The 23,179-nt window shown below is 44.7% G+C and overlaps 1 protein-coding gene across 2 annotated transcripts; it reads right to left on the bottom strand.

Annotated features, from left to right (window-relative positions):
* Positions 1-9,775: 9,775 nt before the first annotated feature.
* Positions 9,776-23,179, bottom strand: LOC128891550 (transcription factor Sox-10-like). 2 transcript variants are annotated; one of them, XM_054151112.1, is made up of 5 exons: positions 21,721-23,179; positions 17,592-17,738; positions 13,168-13,534; positions 12,702-13,009; positions 9,776-11,937 (listed from the first exon to the last, which is right to left on the bottom strand). In XM_054151112.1, the coding sequence occupies exons 1-5, from the start codon at positions 21,918-21,920 to the stop codon at positions 11,676-11,678; spliced, it is 1,284 nt and encodes a 427-aa protein (XP_054007087.1). In that variant the 5' UTR covers positions 21,921-23,179; the 3' UTR covers positions 9,776-11,675. The 2 variants fall into 2 exon arrangements, with proteins under 2 accessions (XP_054007087.1, XP_054007088.1); XM_054151113.1 differs by having other exon boundaries at positions 17,592-17,720.

Below are 23,179 nucleotides of genomic sequence, written 5' to 3'. Positions count from 1 at the left end.
TGAGAGAGAGAGAGAGAGAGAGAGAGAGAGAGAGAGAGAGAGAGCGCAACTTTTGAGGGGACATCAAAGAGACATGTGAATTATTGGCTACCTACTATCAATACTACGATATCTTTTTAAATCAGTTCCCTATTTCTTACATCTATACTTGGTACCTAAATATTGTTGGACCTTCGTATCGCGAGTCTGATAGAACTGCAAAATTCAAAGTGGCTACCACTCTCCCCCCAAGAGCGTACAGAGACGGATTCCGGAGCGGGGTGCGCGCCGATTAAGTATCTGGAGCGCGAACGAGCGATGCGGTTTTTTGTCGGAATTTCCGGTAGTGATTTATCAAACGGGAAAGATCGTATCTAACGGCGGGGAGCAGCCTGCCGGCAAGAAACGACTGCTCGTGGCCAGAGGGAACTAAGAAGCAGAGGAAGACGAAGAAGACGTAGAAGAAGATGCTGTGGTTGAGGACGACGCGCTCGCGAGTGTTGGAGCAAGCGATCTCGCGCGAAGAAGCTGTACGTCGCTATGCCAGCGAGTTATCCAGTATCCACGCTATCAAGTGTCAAACGAACCGAACGTAAGAAAAACCAAACGGTCTGCCACGGAGTCGCAGCCATGAAACTTTGAGAGAACGCAGCCGAACAAGAGAGAAACTCTAGATGGTATCCGTGACCGCGTCGAGGATGCGCGCCACTTTCGGGGCCCTCTTCTTGCGTCACGCTCCTGACAGCTCGGAGAAACGCGGACGAGTGTCCTCGAGAAGTCGAGGAACCACGATCCTTTTTCCAAACCTTTTCTCCCAAAGAGTTCGTTTCTGGGTATACGCGATCTCGAGGAGATACCTCGAGAATTCCAGGAACTTTCTTTTAATTGGTCCTTTTCGTTTTCAGATTCGCGAGAGTTCTGACCAACACCTGTAGCTGCTCTTCTGAGCTGGAGATGGTGCTTTCGACAGCTGAGAGAAGAATTAGGGAAGTTGAAGGGACGTCGGAGAACTGTGGATCGAGCTGTGCAGTCGACCGATAAAATTTTTCCTAATACGGGCCATTGTTACTATTCTCGTTACAAGAATATCATTATGTCACGAGTCGTACGTTACTGTTAAAAAAATGTTCCCCTTCTGTAAGCACAAAAACGACAATTTAAGTCATAAATTCATTGTCATCAAGTCAAGTTTGGTAGTTTAGCGTTAAAGAGCAACAATGTTCGTCGAAGACGCAGTACACTTTCAAATAATCAACGTGTGTTTGTATTTAAATAATTTTTAGACCAGCAGAACCGCGCCATAAGAACTAACGAGTTCCAAATATGGTCTTTTTTTGTATATGTATACTGGTTCAGGGTGCACGGGCACGCTTCGGGTCACCGCAGTCGCTCGTAAAAAGACAAACGACTTGTTTCGTCTAATAGCTCAAAACACCACCGCAGCTCGTTGCCACCATCACCATTGGACCCTCCATAATAAATTTTCTTACGGTCCTGTCAAAATAAAGGCACGAGAGAAGGAATAAACTGGGTCCTCAGCTTACGAGTTCGATACTAAAATTCTAAAATGCAGAATGGCGAACCCAATATGGTCAACTTGCTACAATGGTATTAGATTTGCATGAGAATTTGTTTATATGAATCTTTGGGCCTCAGATTTCGAATCCGATGTTCGACTTCCAAAATTCATCATTTACAGTTTCAGCGTATCTTGTTTGCAACATCTTTTCTTACTATCTCGCAGGACAGATGGAAATATAAATACACATAGTACATACGTCTTTCTATTTGATCGCTTAAAAAGGGTTAGTAGATTTTTAGGTGAGCGAAAGTTCGAGTAATTTTTTACTTGAAAAAGATACGGTAGGCAAAGTAAGCTTGAAAACCGTCTGGCCTATTGGTTTGAAATTCGAGAAGGAAACGTGTGTCGGGTCGAGTCCCAATTTGCCAAGGGATTTTTACGAGGCATCACCGGAGACGAAGAGAAATGCGGTAGCCAGGTTACGAATCTGGAATTGAAATTTGAGCAATATTGCGGTGACCTAATTACACGATGGGAGAATCGAGTACGAGCTGTTTTGTAATGAATAAAAGATGCGTATGTGTTTTTTTATTCCTTTCCTCATAATGCATACAAATCATAACACGAAACGAGGGCTTTGATTCGTTAGTATTTTTGAGAAATAATTCAAGTCAATGGCTAATCAATACATCGTCTCTGGTAATACAACAACCTAAGTATATTTTTTCTAAAAATCATTGAAAACTAGGATAGCAACAATTAATCTTTGATTATCCATCGCTACTCCTCCACATCTTTTAATTTCCACGCGTATTTACTTAGAGACCTAACCAAGGTCTCTCTTTCTAGAAAAAAAAGCATAAAACGACTCGGGGCACAAGCATGATCGTAAAGCGGTCGATTCTATACCGAAAAATAAATAGTTCAGAGGCGCCAAAGAAGCGTATTTCGAAAACTGGCTAGCCACTCGACGAGCATCGAATCGAGTTTCCCCCGTTATCGGCTCCGAAAACGCTCCGCATCGAAAGTGAAACCTTTACGAGCTGGAACGTTAAGCGACCTCGTAAAAACGTCTGGGCCGCGATTTTCTGGGAAACTCGTAAATTCTCCTGGACCACTTGTAACCCTCTCGGCCGTTTACCTCGCGCACAGCTATTCTCCGCGTGAGATCGGATCCTTTCCTGAAATCGGATTCTCGACGCTTTCCCTCTTTCCATCGCTGTCAATCTACGACCAATTGATAGTCCCGGTAATTTATAATATCGAGATGTCTTTGACGGACCGTCGTTTCTAGTCGCTATCTCTCAGTTTCTCTTCCACTCGATCGCGGAATGCTGAAAAATCGATTCGGTAACGTCAAACCTATCATTTAATTTAGACAAACTTCTGAAATAGACACACAGAGTCGAAAGGGTCAGATACAATTTCCATTTAAAAATACAGACTGAATATCCACTAAATCCCCATATAAATCTCCGAAGCTCTCTGAAAAGCCATATGATTCAGAATCGCCATAGAACAAAATGCATGGCCTCTTCCGCGTTCAGCGATCGCGAGTACCCGCGAGGAGCGTAGTCCTCGTAAATCTCCTTGTGGAGCGGCCACCCGCGCTCGCCACGATCGAGCAACGACGAAGACCGTCCACGGGGCGAGGAGGAACGATCAGACGCCGAAGAGAGGAGAGGCGAGAGCGAAGCCTCGAGGCGGGGACTTTTTGCTCGGAACACATGTGGCCAGCGGCGATTCGGGCCCTGATAAAAGCTCGGCCACGCTGCTCGCGGTTCGCTGGACGAGGGACAGAGCTACATCGAAACGATGGTTGGACAGGGAAAGAAGAGAAACGCGGCCGGACCTCGCGGCTCTCCGACAAGTTGAGCGAATCGCGTGTGCGATGGAGCGCACATCCGCGCGCCAACGAAAGAACGAGACCGAGAGGAGGCTCGGAGGAGCGTGTGCCTCGAACACGTTGTGCACGTGCAGCCGCTGCCACCAAAGAAATCATTCTTTCTCTCGCTCGGGACGCGCGGACTCCTCAGCCACGCGCTATCGAATCATCAACCCCTTTACAAACAACGCAACCCTCTCGTGAGAAATTCTCGAGGATGCTTCGAGACTTTGATTCGGCATTATCGAATGGCAGACATAGACAATGGAATATTAGGAGAAAAGATGAATGAATCATGAATTTGGCCAGCAGATGGGGAAAGGTCTACTCGAGTCCACCACTAAAGAACCTTGCTCCGTTTCGCGAGAGTTACCGTGATCATGGTTGTTTACGATCGCGTAACCGCGAAGGAAAGGGCCCAGGGGGCGCGGGGCGACCAAAGCGTTCTCTATCGGAAGTTGCAATGAAAAATCGCCACGATAACACTGGAACACAATAAACTCCGCCCCCGTACTCCGATCTGAGACCGACTGAGACTAATTGCGGTTCCGATTACAATGTCCTCGGCTATTATTGTAATTTGCAACTGGATATCGTTGCCCCGCGCTCGCTCGTTCCACGGAGTCTCTCTGACGTTTAGGCTAAGAGTGGCTTCGATCGTTTCGAAAAAATATTTACTCGTTTGATGGTTCTGTTTGTACTTAAAAATTTATGAAATTTAAGTAGAAGTATTTCGTAGGTTCCAGGCAATTGCATTTCGTGGAAGTAAGGGGAAAGGCTGTTCTAGAACCTGAATAAAAAGTATCGGTGACTTTCTTTCGCTGAGACATCGATCGTTGTCATTGATAGTGGATATTTATGTCAGACTTACGGTACATACGAGAATCGAATTTAAACATGAACTTATTCTACTTTGGAAATGTTATAATATGAACTTTACTTTAGAGCTGCTTAGAGCTCAGACGATTACGCAACTTGGCGCGTTCGTAGCCGCGGAATCTTAAACAGATCAATTAAAACCAGCTTGTGTTTTCAATTGCTACAAGTAATTTAAAACTTCTAAATCTACATGGGAAGATTATTAGAGCGCTTCCGTTGTTCTCCATCTCGTGGAGAAATGACATTTCGCGAATCGATTTATTTCCTCTTTCCCGTCGTACCAACGCGCTGGACCGAATGGTATTTTAATCGTTCGATAACAAAGGGTTATTTCCTGTTCGTCAACCGCGCCAGTCGAGACGAACGCGTCGCGTGGAGTGCGGCTTGACAAGTCCCAGAAGGCCCCTGGCATCCATTTCTCTCGAACGTGTCTCTCCTGACTCTCCTCGTCGTTTTCCCCCTTTGTGTCAAGTGTCGATCCTTCGTCACCGTAACGGATCCTTGTCGACGTGAAAAGGAGTCCTAGCACGTGGAATTCTACTCCCGCAACCTTCTTCTTTCGTGCTTTCGTAATTGATGCGTTATGGAGTGCATGCATTTAATTAATATGTGCACCGATTAATGCGTTTGGTCGTTTTCGTGTAAACAGAATTACCATTGTGCAATCAAGAAAGAATTCTTATTATTGTAAGCTTATTTAATGCCTGAATGTCCAAATTTGTACGACGTTCAATCCCCTGTTCAAGTAGCGAGATCATCGACTCGTCACGGTATAAAGATCGGACGGAATCGTTCCAAGTGTCAGACCAATTTCCCCTTTCGGCGAAACTGAAACGGTTTCAACGACTCCGTCGATACTTTTCCCTCGTCCCCGTCCCTCTGCCCCTGCGGCTCTTAATTGCCATAGCGTCGGGTAAAGATAATTGGCATTTGGCAGCGAGTGATCCGCGATACGAGGCCGCCGGTAGCTACTTCTCGGAAAGAATCCCTCTGTTTGTACGTTTTTCGTCTTGAATTTGCGCCGACGTCGTCGTCTCGTTTCGTCCAACGGCGATCGCAGATACGCGAAGAGACGCCGTCTGAAAGACGACCATGCCTTTCTTTTCTTCGTTGCCAAAGAACCGTCTCCTTCTTATCCTTCGCCTTTCCACCAAGGCCTCGATCATTTCCTTCCTGCCCACAGCGTTTGTATCGCTCGAACGCAATAAGCCTTTCTCGCGCGAGATAAGAGCGTCGCGGCGCGAGCCTTCGTCGCGGCGTTTTAATTAGCGTTGACGATGGAATTTTCTCCTCTGGACGTTCTCGCTGCATTTTTCCATTTCTACTCCGACTAACTTCGAAACAAGTTGAGCGGTAAATTTAACAGAATCTTGTATACACGTGTGCTAACAAACGTGCCAAATTTCAAAAGCTCACGTCCGTCGCTTTAACTGCAAAAACTTTTCAAGCCAACAAAAATAAATGATTAACCCTCGTAAGGGTTAATAACTGCGAAACTCCGTATCACCGCGCGCCTAAAAATAGCGTCGAGGAACGAGAAGAAACCGAAGGTACGAGGGGAGCCATGTCAAAATCGATTAAAAGTTTCTTGGTGTCGATCTGCCTATCCCGTTCCGATAGTTTATCGATATCTGTCGCGTAATTACCATGGTAACGGGACGATAAACCGCTACTCGTGTTTGACTTGCTATTCACCGTCGAGGCATTGAGGTTGCTGGGGTCTCGGGTCTCGGGTCCTCGTCGTCTATGGGTATGCATCCTCGGTGAAATTCACACGTGCCCATCTCCGCGGTGTGTACTATTTGATTAGATTTCACGCGCGTAACGTGCCTACGTCCATTTCCCTCGACCTCACGATCGAACGACGAACTCGATGGTAAACAGGAGGGCTCGAGCGTTCTCCACTTTTTTCCTGTTTTTCCTTTTTTTTGGTTAACACGAAGGGTTAGGTGTGCTATGCCAGCCATTAAATCGAATTAATAACGGGGAACTGTACAATAACGTAACAATATATATATATATAATCGCGAGCGTTTCGACGAACCAGTTAGAGAAACTTTTAAATGTGCTAATTGCTACGCTAATTAGGGACGCGATTACGTAACGGTGATAAGTAGTCGGATGGCTTCGCGTTATCTGTCGTGCATTTAGGAGGATGAGATCAACGATGAGTCGATTTAAATGCGACTGATTGGGAACGTTTATCGTTAAATAATATTAATTATATACGCTTCTTTTTGGAGCTTCTTATTAAAATACAAACGTGAGATCGAATTAGGGAATCGCGAGTTTATTCTCGGACAACGAAACGAAAGGAAGCGGATGCTTTCTCGTTTCGAGATTAGGGTGAATGTATCCCGATGCCTCACGTGGCTCGCGTCGAGATTCCAATGAATGGATAGCAAAGAAAATGTAACGCATAGCCGACCGATAATATTACAATCAGGACAGCTGTAAGGGGGTTTACAACTCTTTGTGCCCCGTGGCGCGAGGCACCTACATACTGAATGCCCGAACTGTCGAAATTTATCGATCCTATCTGCTCCCCCCACGGCCAAATATTGACATCGTACACAGAAATCTAGGAGGACAACAACACGTCAACGTACTCCGATTTCCGAACGTTTCTAGACCCCTAAACGAAGGAAATAAAAGAGGACCTCTGCCCGCTTTAACCAGAATTTCAATTTCAATTTTCCCAAGTAATTTAATTAGTGTATTGTAACACCATTTTCGTAAGGTTTCGAGAGGTGACACTGAAAAAGGGACCTCGAAGAAGAAAAAATAAAGTTACGTACATTTTGAAATGGCTAATTTTTGGTATAGCCCTCCTACCAATAGGAACATTTCGGATACACCAGTTTCCTTAAAGAAGTATACTCAGGCTCCGAACTGTCAGGGTTCCTTCCTGTCGCAGTGACCTCCTGACCTCCGAAATTACAAATTCCTCGAAGGTCATCCCTCTTGACTCGAGAGAAACAATCGTCGTCCGCCTCCACAAAAGATTCCATTGAGGAGGACGCGAGTGTTGTTCGCCTTATCTGGCGGCGGTTTTCAGACGCACCTTTTATCGTGGCCGATTTTCAAGATCCTTCCGCGAACCGACGACGAAAATTTCGAAATCCTCGTCGCGGCCGCGTCCCGGATACGAATTCACGGGACAAAGAGGCATATTCAGTTATAAATTATCGCGAGCTTCGCGATATAATTAATTTCCTTTCCCCGTGCGCCCGTCGCCTAATCATCGACAAGCTCTTAAGATTGACCCTCGCGATGCTCAGGGAGAAGAGGATACTCCACGACCGCCATATTACTATTTTAAGAATTACTGAAACTACAATTTTGTTTATTCTTCGTCGTAACCTATCGTTTCTTTGCGCGCTCTATTCTCTCTTTCTCTCTCTCTCTCTCTCTCGCATTTCTCCCTACTATTCAATCTAGGGGAGCGAAGGAATATGATTTCTACTCTCTTTTAAGAAATCATTCCACGAGCAGCCTTTATCGAAATCTTGACTGACGCGGAGGATGTGGAAAAAATGACTAGACAGCTGCGGAACGATACGTTCGCGACGGAAAGGCTGACTCTCGTCAACTTTTCCCTTTTTATTTCCTTCGTGCACGATTAAAAAAAAATTCACTGCCGTTCGACGATGAAAATATGGTTCATCGAGATGACGGCATCGGTTATTTTTATACGGAACGCTCGCGTAATTCGTCGAGCACTTTTTCTTACGAGGAAGTGGACGAAATCGAGTCGGAGTAAACACGAGGAATTTTTATTGGACGACTTCGTGATCCTCGAATCACGAGTAAAAGTTGTAAAGTGGCTCCGTAACACTGACATGGTATTTCTTAAATTAGGAATTTATCTAAATAACTAAAGCATACGAATACCTGACGAGAAACTACATCCATCAAGATTAGAATTATCTTTGCGACCGCGTAAATTAATATCGCGTGGAACGAGACCATGTATGTCGAAGGATCGATGTGTATAAGTATGGCGAGGCTTTGAATGCCGTTTTATAAATAAAATCCTTCGGAGGTCAGTTGTAAACATTCGCGAAACGCTCAACGTCAGCGCGCTACTCGAAAAGTTTGCGAAAATTCGGCCTGTTTATAGAGCGGACTCGGTAAAGAAAACGCTGCGATCGATCTCGTTCCAAGCGACTATCTAAATTGTTTATCGGAGGCCAGCTCGGTGCATTTCACGGCGCGAGCTGAACGCTCGAACGCTGAAAAATGTGTACACGATTAAGAATAACAGTCCAACACGTGCTGGCGCGCGACGGAGAAAGAGACGGAGGCCCTTCCTTTTCTATGCCTTTTTAATCTCGAGATGCGGGTAAGTGGCATAAAAGTCGCGACATATTCCCACGTCCCTCGTCGGTCGGATTTCGATAAGCATGTTTGCTCTTGGAAACCTAGAATAGTCCATTCGCGGTCCTCCTATTTTGCTTGCTGGTACCGTTCAAAGCGAACTGCTCAAATATTTGAAGCGTCTCTCCCTCTACACTCGGCAGTTTTATTATGCAATCGTGGTCGACCGGAAACGTACAGATCTCTCTGTAATCTCTTTTGCGACTCCAAAGTACTTGTGCTTAGGCTAACCAATGACACATATATGTACAAAAAACATACATTGTCAACTGGGAATATATTCTATTTGTCTAATTACATTGTACTACGCTATAACTATTTCAATAAAATCCAATAAAAAAAAAAATCAAGCGTATTTAGTAAAAAGATACACCTTCCAAATCCAAATTCGATATCCTACATACTACTCAGGCTCTCAAAGTCTCACAGATAGCTCAAGGAGGCTGGGGATGGGACAAGCTGCCTGAGGGTGGCTCTAGCTGTCAGACCCCCAGGCTCTGATTATCAGGAGATCATGATATGCGAAGAGGTGGCACGAAAGAAATCCGGTACGCATCAACTAACACCTCTTAACGCCTTCTAACATATTTTAACATCTCCTAACAAACTCATGAAGAATGACGTAATATACGGTATCGTGGAAATTTTCCCTTTAATTCCCCTTCATTTCCTGGCACATTTCCCTTTAATTTCCCTCCATTTCCTGGTATATTTCCCTTTAATTTCTCTCCATTACCTTACACATTTCCCTTTAATATTACTCCGTTTCCTGGTATATTTCCCTTTACTTCCTGGTACATCTCCCTATAATTTCGCCTCATATCTGATATTTTCTGGTTTAACAATGTTGCAACGGCTCCGCTCAAAGTTTCAACAATCAACAATTCAAACGAGCAGGCAACCGTCCCGACATATCTGTTGGTACAGGTTGCCTAATTCAAGGGGCACATCTTCTTTGGGACGTATCGAAATTCTGGCCAAGATTTTGCATTTTGGTATCAGGAGAATATGATATTCGAAGAGGTGTTCTGGTAAAGAAGGGAAATTAATGTGAAATGTTTCAGGAATTGTCAGGTGGCATTAGGAGATGTTACAAATTGAACGAAAAGTGTTTTTCTCAAAATGATCTCTTTATTCCTAAAAATTAGAATACATCGTCGGACACTTATGTGTATAAATTAGCCTTTAAACGCTCGTAATAACGCTCACATATTACGACTGATCATCTACGCTTTAGTGGGCTCTTTATACGCGGTACAATAAATATGCTAAGTACAAAAGCACGACTGTCAGCGTAGTAACGAATAGAGGTTAAGCATCTGCGTTAATTACGTGACCTAGCGTGCTTCGATAGTCGTTGAATTCGTTGCCGATAGCTCGATACGGCGCCACGATCTTCCCTTTTTGGATAAATTACAAAATCGTCAGGGATGAACAATCTCTAATCTGGATGTAAATTTTATCCAACGAATGGTAGATAAACAGCTTTTTGGTTTGTTTCATTTCTTTAATAACTTTGCGTGCACTTTGATAACGAAGTTATTATCTTACAATTTTTGAATAATATTGTAAATAATAAAACGTTATTAATATCGATTAAGACGGACATCTCCTCGATTTCAAAATTAACAATGAAATGGGGTTTTCGTGGATCTCAATAATAAATATACCGATAAATAAATTAATCATTGGTGTTTCATTAGATGCGTTTCATTAGAAGCTTTCGATGCATTTCGAGTGCAATAGCGACTCTACACGATGCAAACTCGATCCTCGAAGACGGGTTCAAGGTCCACCCGTTTTTCCTCCTAGTTTCAAATAAATCTCCGCCACGTGGATATTGCGACCGATCGAGTTTCGCGAGTTTATTTGAAGAGTGTGCCGTACACTTTGGTACACGTGGCGCATAACAAACTGCACGATTCGCTAGCGGTCAGTTTATAGTTCGTGCCTTATATACTTATTATATTTGGATCGCCGCGGGGCACCGTATCGAGCGGACTGTTTATTTAGCCTGAAATTCTGCGCTTTGGAATGGCCGGCTGTCATGGAATGATGTCATGGAGTAAGATCGTGCCTCTGCTATGCCGTGCACGCGAACGCGTATCGCTTTCTCGATCCCCTATAACGCGTATTGCCTGATGATGTTATGGTCAGACATCAGAAACTCGAAGACTCTCGAATTTTGATGGCATCGACTCGACTAGCGAAGTTTATGGCACCCAGGAGCTTCGAAGCTGTGATTTACACGATTTAACAAATATTGATTGATTATCTAAAGTCACTGATCAAATTATTAGAGCCTTTAAAAAGAAAAAGAAGAATTTTTCTTTTTAAAGAAGCAATGCATACTAAACAATTTCAAATAATATAGTTTCTAAATAAATTTATATTCGCATATAACTTTTATTTCTACTATTGGAGGAATAATAATTATTCCACTGATCGATAACATTTGTCCCATAGTAAAAGCGTTTCAGATAAAAGAGAAGCATCCCTAAAAATCATAAGCTTCGCGTTTCGAAAGTCTAGATTCGCTTCTGCTCGAGTATTTGCTTTTTAGATGACTTCAAGCATTCCTGAAACGAAGTAGCCACCGAGTTTCTGCGCTGTTCGTGTGACAAAATCACGGACACTATACCCCCCCCCCCCCCGTCTCGCGTTCTTAAACATAAAACACCTAACGCTACAATTAATCGTTAACTGCTTCGCATATTTGGCTATTTTCCGACGTCCCCGATTGGACGCTCAAAGACGATTCTTCAACGATATAGTCCAGTCACTCCCGTTCCAATTTTTCATCGTTATAAACTATTGACCCTACACAAAAAAAAAAAAAAACTGAAAAACTATTGGAACCCGAAGAAAATGTAATCCACGCAACGATTCACTATTTTATTTACACCTTGTCTGCAACGATTAAATGAAAGTGTAAAAAATTCAGCTGGATGATAAGAATATTTTCGTCAAGTGACTGGACTGATAGCGACATGGTGCTATTACTCTCCGCGATATTAGATTAGGTTTACTCTACATGTAGTGGGCCCAAGCTTCGATGCCAGGTACGTAACGTTGGTATTGCGCGTAAGACGTTGACACGTGGGGGTGGCTCATCTGCGTACCTGCGTGCGAGTAGTGCGCGTTGTGGGAAGAGGATATGTACTGCATCGAGGGCAAGGGTGGTTGGAGTTCATGGTACCTGACCATCTCCTGGGGCCTGTCGTCCCAGGACGACTCGAGGATCGTCTGCTCCGAGCAGTGCCGTTTGTTCGGTCTCTCCTCCTCCTCGTATCTGGAAACGAAAATCGAACGTCCTTTTCCAACAGATTCGCGATCAACTGCTGCTTCATGCGCCAGGATGTGCTGCACCTTTACGATGGTAAAGCGGTCTAAAGAGCGTGTTTGAAGAGTATGTTCATTTAAGCAGATTCGCTCCAAGATTACTATTAGTTTCTGTTATTTTGTAGGAACTTTTAGGGGGCACAAATATCAAGAAAAATGATATATAAAATAAACATTCAAAGGTACGTTTAAAGCATTGCTCTAAACTCTAGCACAAAATTCGGCACGAATAGCATGACCTAATCAGCTGTTTACATTAACGCGCACGTTCCATAAGCTTGATTATTGTTTAGGCGTCGCGTAATTTCAACTACCAAAAATCGTGTCCTACTCTTGATGCCGATCGAAAACTACATAAACCATGTATCGCACGAGCAATTTTCTGATTTTAATTAATTACTAATTAATTGCTCACATTCAACGCATATAAATTCTTCCCTGTTATACGAAACATCTTAAATAATATTATATCTTTAATTCGGAAGACTTTCTATCGCCCAACAATATCTAAAACGATTAAACGTAGTTACTCGATAAATTTAACAACAAGCTAGCAATTTAATAATTTCTCCACCTTATAAAGATTTTTATATTTATATGACCTAACTCTTCTCCTTTCCTACCTGTCGCAAATTAATTATCCCAGCTTTGTAATCCTCCGAATAATTAGGTTCATGCATAAAAAATACCACGATCGTGAAATTTCAAAATTACCTGTTGAATATCCACGGGGATGAGGTGGTCGTTGGGGTAGATGAGTGAACCAGTGGCGCCTGTGGTCGAAGGTATTGATCTAGCTCGTTGCTCTCGACCTCGCACTCCTGTAGATTCAGGGGAATGTTCAGACCAACACCTCCCAGCGTTCCCAGTCCGTTCAGTTGGCCATCCTCGATTGGAAGCTCCTCGCCACCTTGGATGTACCGGAAGTCGACTCCGCATTGCTGCTGATGCAGAGAGTCGTTCAAGGACGTCAACACGAGATCCTGCTGGTAGATGGTACTGTTCTGCTGTGGCTGATTGCTCTGCAACAAACAAACGGATCGGTTTGCAGAATAATATCACGATTGTTTGGTAGAATATTTCATTTTGGTGGTCACGTAATGCTGGAATATTAATATTCAGTTTTGAATCATAATCGCTACAAAATAAAAAAAAATTGAAATTGAAAAGATCTAATTACCTGATTGACGAAATGTTGCCCTCGAGGAGTGGTAGGAGGGGTCGGTGGGGAGAGTCCTTGATTGGGGGTAGTAGGTGGAGACGAGCTGTCTCCGCTCTGAGGCGAGTTGAGGCTCTGCGCGCCCCTGGGACTCATGTCTTCCTGTTTCAGAGAGTGCTCCGTTTTCAGAGGAGGCTCCTGCTTCAGCCTGGACACGTTGAAGGTGACGTTGCTTTGGTTCCTCGAGGGTGAGCCTTCTCTTCCAGACGGTCCATTCTGTTTTCGTCGACGGGGTTGGTACTTGTAATCGGGATGTTCGCGTTTATGGATCACGCGAAGGCGATCAGCTTCCTCGATGAAGGGTTTCTTGTCGTTGTCAGTGAGCAACCTGCAACAAAGATAAAATTCACAGCTAGATGGTAGACTTATCGACCATAGCTCTGAAAGAAATGAAAAGAAAATAATCGCGCGGCCCAACGCGTGCAATCCATCGTCGACCCAAACTGATTCACGAAGCGATTAGGGTTCACACGCGCATACGATTCCCTTGGCCTGCGAGTATCCGGCACCAGAAGAGGCTGGGGAACGAGAGCGATTCTATGACTCGCGCGATACACTCGAGGAGTCGAAATGGGAGGTCTGGTTAGTGTTTCTGGCTGCGTGGAGTCTCGAGGGCGCGGAGCTGACGCACACGCGGGTAAACCGTGTGGCACCGAGGCCGAGACAGCACGCGGTCCTCGCCGTTCAAACTCCATCCGTGTTAGTCTTTAATTCCTGGTGTTTATGTTCCCACTGGGCTCGTAAAGTCGCGGCCCGATAAGCTCTTCCGGTGGTGGCCGCGAGAGATCTCCAGGATTCCAGCAACAATTCCACGGCGAACGCTTTATTCGCCACGTTATCGTTTCCGTTGGACGAAATTCAGGCCTGGAGGAGAGCCTTTGAGTCCTGGAAGAATGGGATTAGAGCAAAGATGACTCGGGAGAAGACATCCTTGGTCTCTCTCCGCGCGGCCGCAGCAATTTCTTGCAAAATTTTACTTTTCGCGTTATATTATAGACGATGATTGAAGATAGGGGCACGATCATCCACCGATTTGCTATTCGTTGTGAATGTGACAATTTACAATTTACAATTTATCTATAAAAAAAATCATATATTCGACAATCTTTTAAAAATATAGTTACGATTTTCATGCTTCCCCCATGAAGTCAATCGACAGGACCGAGCAATTAGAAGTCCGGAGTTTTTCTTGCTGTTATTTGCGAAAAGGGAGGGGCTCGCAATCGTTATCGGTATCGATATCTACGCGGAACCAGGTGTAGGCGTCGGGAATAAATCTTCTCCTTTTTCTTCCGCCTTGAAAGGTATCGCGTTCGGATATTAGACGCCGGTGTTTGTCGACAAAACGAAAACAGATATCCTCGGTTCATCCTTGGCGCGTGCTGGCAGCTGCCGTGTCGGTTCCTGCCTCCGATAAAGCGCCCCCGAGGATCACAATAAACGCCTTGTCCCCGTCAGGTGAATTTTTCCGAACCTGCCCCCTCCCAAGCCGCCCCGTTCCTCGAGACCTCGTGCAAATAACGCCCGTGACGAACAGGTAAATGCATCTTATCTGACGGAAGCAACGTGTCACCGTCTCCCTCGCGGTTTCCATTTCTTCCTCGAGACACCCGTGCGTCTAACCTTTGCGCTTCCAACTTACACCGTTTCGCGACGTGATCTCTTTTCGATTGACTTTACACTTTTATCCGATTAAATCGATTTTTTCGACGTTCAACTCTGGAGACCTGGTCGTTTCTTGATTTATAGTTGGCTCGGACTTCGTCGGTTGGTACCATGAGGCTTGGAATACGAATAGTGGTCTTTTCTTGAATGTTACATTGCTACATTATTGAATTGCGTACGATCCATTTTGCTTCGTTACTGTTACAACATTAACATCTAAGAAATTGAATTGTCTATTTATATAAGCACTGTCACACAAAGTAACTGAGTGCAAGTCACGAAAGAAACTTTTCGAACAACTCGATACTATCGTACACGATTCAATTGTATATAGAAAGACATAGAAAGCTATATTGAAAAAAAAAAATCTATGGAAAATAGTAGGTAAACAAAAAGTTTCAAAATGAAAGTGATCCACCCAATCCGCCTCTATCCTGCGTAATCGATTTCTCTCCGACGATACTTTCTAACACTTTCAGTATCGACTCTGATGCGACGGGAAAGACGACAGCATAAGCGAGCCTCGACACCAACTATGAACAAATGACACGGACGCACGGAGAACTAAATTAGCTGACCCTGCGTTGCATCTGGCAAGGAAAAAGAGAGGCTGCGACACGGTTCGCTATCGTCTTGGGGCCCTACTAGTCGAAAAAACTTGGAGCCAAAGTCCATTGACCAGATGGATCTCCTCTCTCTTGCTCGCTCGTTCTCAGTGACAAAACATCTCGCGCGTTTCAACTCGAGAGATACGCGGCTCGAGCACCTCTCGACCGCGTCCTCGTGGGATTTAAATTTCTCTCCTCTCGTGCCAGGCGTTCTCGACGAGCTTGTCGAACCTTCGATACTTTGTTCACGCAACGCACGCAACCACCTACATACGTGTACGCATCTAATGACCAAGCTACATCACAGGGTGGGCTAATTAAAATATTTGACAGGAGCTTTATAGATATACGAGGTTCAAATTCAACCACGATATTATCATCGTAAAGTTCTAAGAGACTCTGCGTTGCACTTAGATGTGACACTTTTAATCATTTAATTAACCTATTCACGCTGATTACATGTGTATGCCTATTATTAAACTATCACGTAATTGAAGATAGTTTAAACACTTAACTCTCCTGTGCACATGTCGAATCCCAGAAACCAGGTGCATTTAATTTTATTATCACGTTTACACTGCTGAAAGCAAAATAGCTACACCTGCTGGCAGTGGTAAGGTACCGAGAAAGCCCAGCGGCTAGTTTATACAGTCAGTGTAATAAGTATTCGTACAGGAACCATTTATTTAAAATTTAACAGTTATTATCTGTATTCGTTATTTGAAATTGTCATGTGAAATCTCTCCTATCTATTATAGGACGCGTTTTCACCGAATGTCCATGAAGAACTCTGCGCGCCGTCGGGAAGGTCTGTTAGCTCCGGTAGCCAGTGTTAATTATGCTCGAGTCTATTTCGAAAGGCGTTAAATAATTACTTTTTAGAAGCCCGAAACTTAGGGAACCATTCTCATAGGTATGTTTTCCTCCTGTCGCTGGAGTCCGTGACGAAACCATAAGAGAGTTTTAATTGAGGTGAAGAAGTAAAGGAAAAATTTCTATGTGATGACAATCACAGGCCATTACGCATCGAAAACAATACGTTTCGAAGGGGAACACACCACGGTGCTCTATTTTGACGTTAAACACATCCAAGAGCAAGATCGACGAAGCGTTCGATCTGCGATCGGGATCGCGATCGAGCATTGTAAAATGATTCGCCGCGGGGGTTCTTGTCGGCGCGTCCTGTGATCCTGGCTGGTGGACCCACTGAGGCATCTCGTTAGCCTCGACCAGGAAACGAAATATCCTCGAGTGGTTCAACGTTTCGCGGTACGTCTCGATCATGCGACTTTCTTATGGCGACTTTTTTTCTTCCCTCTTATCGATCGATCTTGTCGAACGTTCCGCTTCGCTCGATATTGAGCGCGACGATGCCTTGGGCTTCCGGTTTTCGAGCTTAAGGCTTTCGAATATTATAGGAATTATGCGTACCAGCGACGTAGTTGTTTAAATTCGTGATCTATTCACAAGTTTCGTTGGACTATATATTGTAGATTGTTATTTATATAGCGGAAGCATCCTGGCGTAAAGCACAAACGTGTCGAAATTGTTCAAAAAAATGTTCAAAGACTGGGGGAAAAACGGTCGACGACGTTTGACAGTGTCGAGCTAGCAACGCTGTCAACTGTGAACGGTCGTACCACGTGTAGTACGGTCTCGGCGCCACGTGGTGAGAATGTGTGCGAGTGTGTAATTGCTCCTGGAAAAAAAAAGCTGGCCGCGATATTCGCCTGTAAAAATAGAACGGGCGCGCAACAAGTGGTCGCGTGGATCGCCCTCGAAATCCAGCCGACGTTTTCTGGATCGGATCATTGGCCAAAGTAGCTCAACTGATCAGAGAAAAAGATTCTCAAGATTCACGTGGCTCTTCACTATAGCAAGTCCGTGAGAATCGTCATTATCTGATCGTGTCTGCTGAGGCCCGCGACTCGAGACACGTGGTGTCGATTAATTTGATCAGGACGGTGCTTTCGCGCCAGAAACGAAGCCTGAAAGACGCAAATCCTCGCTCTGTCTATCGTTTTTCCTACGCAGCGAATTCGTTTCGTAGGGTTCTAGGAAAGAGAAAGTCTAATCTAGGGAGTATTACATGTAATTTGCAGACAAACTCACCGCCAAAGTTTCCCTAGGGTCTTGGAGAGCTCTGCGTTGTGAAGCTGAGGGTACTGATCGGCCAAGATTCGCCTGGCAGCCTGGGCCCACACCATGAACGCGTTCATGGGCCTCTTCACGTGGGCCGCCCTTTTATCGCCGGAACCCCTGCAATTCGAGGACATTATCTTCATTGGAAACGATTGGTTTCTTCGAACCCAAGTCCTAGGAAGTCTAGGAGTGGGTTACCAATAGTTGAATCACCTAGCCAGTTTGACTGGTTCGATGAATACTAAATCTATATATATATTTATTTATTTTTAATTAGTTATAAATTATATTTTTCTATGACATTTAAAGGTATGTTTCACGCAAGTAGCAGTAACTTATAAGACAATCAAATATGATTTCCTAGCATCGATTCGTTCATATTTTATACTCTGCATCAAGAATCGAATGACTTAGCTCGGAGGTCGAAGGGTTAACAGATCTCGTCAGGATGGAAATCGCTTCGAAGACCAGAAGCGTCGAAAGAGAGAGAGAGAGAGAGAGAAGACCCCCAGAAGGGATTTCTCGAAAACAGCCCCGGCTGTCGGATGACTTGCAGAAGAAAATAACCAGAGGCACCGTGTTCTGGTACGCGTACAGACAGACAGACAGACGGACAGACGTACGAGTTGCATCCACGCGTGGAGTTCTGTATCCGCGCTACCCCCAGGTCAGTCGCGCGGCACGCTTAAAACCGGCCTTAAAATAACACCGCCGCTGCCAACGGGTGACGAGCAGGAATGGACGTATTCCTTTCTTTCCTAGAAGATGACTTCATAAAACTGCTGCCCCGTCCAGTCGACGTCGGGGATCGACGTGACTGACGTGATTGCCGTACCCCCTTCTACGTTTCTGTTTTCTTTATGGACTTTATCGAGCCTCGCTCGAGGACTTAGCGGCCAACCACTGGCGGCTAAACAGGAACCGAACGATACGCGCCTCTAACGGACTATTCCTCTAACGAATTATTTGGAAATTAATTTCTAGAGAACGGACGCAGTAGATTTTTGATTCTACGGAATGTTTCTGCATGTATTTTGAAGATAAAAAGAATATTTTCAATAAAAGAATATTTCCAAACGAAACAAATGAAAAGGACTCGAAACCGCGAATTCCAGACGAATTTCTCGACTTCAGATCGCGAATAACGTCGTTTCGAAGCGCGTTTCGAAGAGCGTTTCGCGGATGGGAAAGACCGCGAGAAGCGAGTAACGCGGATAAAAAGCAGCCAAGGATTCGAAAACAGGCTCGTATAATATTTCGGCCTCTTTGAAATAAGAGGGGCGTTAAATCCGTGTGTAAACCCGAGGAGCCGTTGGTAATTATCGTGGGCCTACTAACAAGGGTTTTCACGCCAGTCGCGGCTTCGCTGTGCGCGCGGTTTACCTGGATACGCGAAAAAATCCCCGAGTCTTTACACCTCGTTTACCTGCACGCGAGAGTACACCGATGGAGACGCGTAGGCGTGGCTCTGTCAAGCGATGCACCAGCTGCAGCCTCTCGGTGTTTCTTTTCCTTTTCTCTTATTTTTATTTCGCGAGTGTACATAAACATGTGCTTATTCGATGCTTCGTCGCGATTTCGCGAGTCACACGTTTCGTCACGAATACTTCCATGTGAAAAGATACGTTTTTAAAAATAGTCTTTCTTTAATCGAACAAAACGTTCCTCGAATTCTCAATTTTTCGTTGGACTAATCAGAGAAAATAAATTTGCATCTCATAGGTAATAGAAAGTATAACTCGTTAATAAATGCATAGTTAGATTACTACGAAACTCGAGTTCCCATCGACAAATTACTTTTCTTTTAATACGAAAACATACCGATGCTTCTTGCCAGTAAGAAATAATAAATCCTCCAAGAATTCCGATTCACGATTTTATTTTCGCTATTGCAGTGACTCTTCCCTATTTTGAAATTCACATTGCGGTTCAAAGATAGACGTGATGCGGCCGACCTGCGATAAATCGAGAAGGGGGGAAGTAAAAATACGCGGTATTACCTTGAACAAACACAGGAAATACGCAATAGTTTGGGGTGCATTCTCATGGGTTTCATGGGAATTAAAACTAGTCGATTTTATCGGCCCCTATCGCCAGGAATAAACACCGTACCCTTTAGCTACCCCGAGATAACCCCGTGTAATTGAGGGTTAGCGATAAGGCGACGTGCATAGCGATACACTCGGAGATTTCAACTGCAACTACGAAAGTTTCTGTGACCTGCCCCGCTCTCACCTATACGCGATATCTTCTATATTTCTACCGAAACATGTTTACCACGCGGTGGAAAAATTGTACTTTTCGGACGCTAGAAGATGCATCGTGCAATAAACTGGTAGATTTCACCAATGGATTGAAATTGAGAATTCGTGGGTTATTTTGTTTGAATAAAGAAAGAATTTGAGATTGTACAATGGTATAAAAGTGGCATTTAGGTTCGCAATGTTAACCTTCCAATATCCCTCGAGAGGAGATATCGGGAGGTCAGAAGAGTGGCAAAATCAACGAGCATCGCCAGAAGAGACGCGTTCTTCTCGCGCGTAAACGGTACGTCGAACGACGGATCGCGAAGTCGATTCTTCGCTGCGCCATCAGAACGATTGCGTCACTCCTCCCCCGGCTAGGAACGCGTTTCGATTTTATCGAATCGTAACGATCGTCGGTATGGCGCAACGAGACGCGCCATTAATTCGTCCCCTTCTTCGATACGCGACCAAAAAAGATGCGTTCGTTCCTCGTATCGCTCGTCCTTTTCGATCTTCGTTTCCCACGAGTCGGCGATTGACGGAAAGACGGGAGGAAAGAGAGAGATGGAGAGGCGAGCCGACGAGATCGGGCATTAATTAGCTAATTTGCGTTAATTGGCAACCGAGGACATTTTTCCACCAGCGGTTTCCCAAGCCGAGGAAACGAGTGCGTCATAATTAAGTTAGCGTTACGTATTTTTCAAGCTGCGCTACGCTCCTGCGTACTCTCCTCTCCACCGCCCCGTAGTTTCTTCGACATTTCTGCATTTTTTTTTACCCATTCTTTTCCGTCGCGCGAACCTACATGCCTAAAACGCTTAGCGAGGGCTTCGCGCGTTAATGTCTGCTAATACGACTCGCGGTGATTAAAAACGTCTTCGAAGACACTGGCTAACGGAAGAGAGGGTAGGTGGGAGGGACGGATCTGCAACCTGTTTCCATGAATACAGAAGTTTGGATTTACGAACTTGGAGTACATGTAGAAGCTTGCATTTTTAGAGGAGAGTATGTACGGTGTTTTTCAAAAGGAGATTCGAGATTTGTTATTTCTTTTAAATGCAAGTTTACTATATTTATATATAGTACTATATTTATTTAAAAGAAATTCTTGTTTATATAGAAATGGTACGTGCCGTTGCTCTTATATAACCAAGAATTGTGTATATTGGATACGGCGCTTCTTCGAGAAAAGTGCGTGTCAATAAGCGGATCGTATCGATGAAAATCGTCGATGTATACATCGGTGGCAAGGTCGGTCAAAATTATTTTTACTTCCGTGAAAACTATTTAATCGATACGTATTTCGATACGTATCCACTTTTTTGAATTATTAACGAGAAACCACCGACCAATCACAACGCCGATTAGCGATCTTTCTAAACGGGCAGTCTACTTATGACTGAATTCACTACTGTGTTGTTGTTTGTCTATCCTACAGTACTCAATTTTTAGAAACAGACAAACCTTATAATATACTTAATAACAATATGCAGAAATTGATTCTAGTAACCTAGAAAAGTTTGTCCTAAACTGTAAATTCTTTCTAAATTAGCTGATAGTTGACTATTTCGACTGTAGTGAGAATATACGTCCTAAAGAATGTTTTTGTTTGCCTTTGGCCAAATTACAAGTGAGATTTATAGAAACGTACACGAAAAGAAAATGAATATCATCTATACCGAAGCAAATTGACCCTTTTCATCAGTCTACGACCTTTGAATTATGGCTAACTCTAGTTCGATGGAATTAATTTAAAAAAAGGGACAAATAGAATCGAAATAGAAAAAGGTCGAGTCGAAAGGGTTAATAAAGCGTAAAAGCAGCCAGCGTATAATATCGAACGGGCAACTCACTTGGTAGCAACTGGTACCAGGGTCCAGTCGTATCCCTGAAGAACCTTGGTGACCGCCGCGCTGATCTTTTCGCCGCCATTGGCACCGACAGCTGCCGCAACAGCGGATGCCATTCCATTGTTGTTCACGTTACCATTGCTGTTATTACCAGCATTGCTCGACGAAATGGTACCCGACGTCTCTCCCATTACGTCCTTCATCTTGTCCTTGTTCGCGACAGGGAAAACGAGAAAACAAACGGAAAAAACGCGCGACGAACTTGTACGAACCGAATCTATAATGTTTATCGTGCACCGTTCATCGTTCGATCCAGAGAACTCTCTTCGATCGAAGTTACCGTTTTATCATGGTACACGCGTCACTTCCGTTTCGCCAACTCCTTTCCACGACGTCGATGCTCCTTCTGTAGTTTTCTCTGACGCGAGTTATCGACGTCGCAGGGTTTCAATGAATTTTTCACTCGATCACGGAGCAACAAATGCGCCGCGGGATCGCATAGTCAGGCTGTGCTCGAGATCTCGGTCCTCTTTTTTCCTCGCGGTCGCTCCGCAGGCACTCCTAATCTGTTCTTCTTTGTGCAACCGCGAACGTTTTGCTCCCTTTCTTCGTTTACGCTATCGGCAGGCCTCTCTCCGCGACACCGACGTTCCACGCGAAGCTGTTGCGAATATATTCCAAGCGATTCTTCGATTTCTAGGAACCACTATCGTTGGAACACTCTTTTTCTCGATCTTCTTTCTCCTCGCCGCCGGCAGATTACGATGCTTCCGCTTTCTCTGGGCCACGAAACGATCTCGTCGTATCTTCTTAAGATACCAGGCCCCGAGCACTTGATCACCGAATCACAGACGCTGCTTTGCACGAAACTCACTGAACGGCTACACCGTCGGTAGCTCACTGGTGTCTAAATCGCGTTGTCCTTGAGAAATCGATGGAATCGGGTGTTCGGAGGCTTGGGAAAATGGGGAAATCGCCGAGACGGCACTTCCTTGGCACTTTGTTTCAGCGTATACGAAGAGGATTTGGTCGAATGCGTCGAAGTAGCGGCACGGTATCGTTTTCCAAGCGAGGAAATGCCGGAGCGCGATAGAGAAACCGATATGCGACGACGAGGATGATTTCTGGATGCTGGCGCGATCGGCGCTCGAGTGAGGTGGTTGCATCGCCTCAGGGCAGTTTCCACCGATTCCTCCGACCACGGCTGCTGGTTGGGGGCGGGGCGACGGCGAGGAGCTGGTTAACACTAACACTTGTTGCTTCCCGATCGTGCGAGTGGTCGAGGGGAAAGGGACAGAGGAACGGAGAGGAGAGGACCGCGACCGCGCGGCTTCGCCAGGAACTTTCGACTGAGCGGTTAAATGCTCATTGTCAGCAATGCGCATGACCGAATTCAGAATGTGGCCAGAAGAAAAGTTTTTCTTTTCGAAATATATTCGAGGTAATTAAGGTCCGAGCGAGA

This window comes from Hylaeus anthracinus, unplaced genomic scaffold, assembly GCF_026225885.1.
Source record: "Hylaeus anthracinus isolate JK02 unplaced genomic scaffold, UHH_iyHylAnth1.0_haploid 12002, whole genome shotgun sequence".
Taxonomy (NCBI): domain Eukaryota; kingdom Metazoa; phylum Arthropoda; class Insecta; order Hymenoptera; family Colletidae; genus Hylaeus; species Hylaeus anthracinus.
Note: the sequence above shows the minus strand (reverse complement) of the source record. Positions and strands in the feature narration are given on the sequence as shown.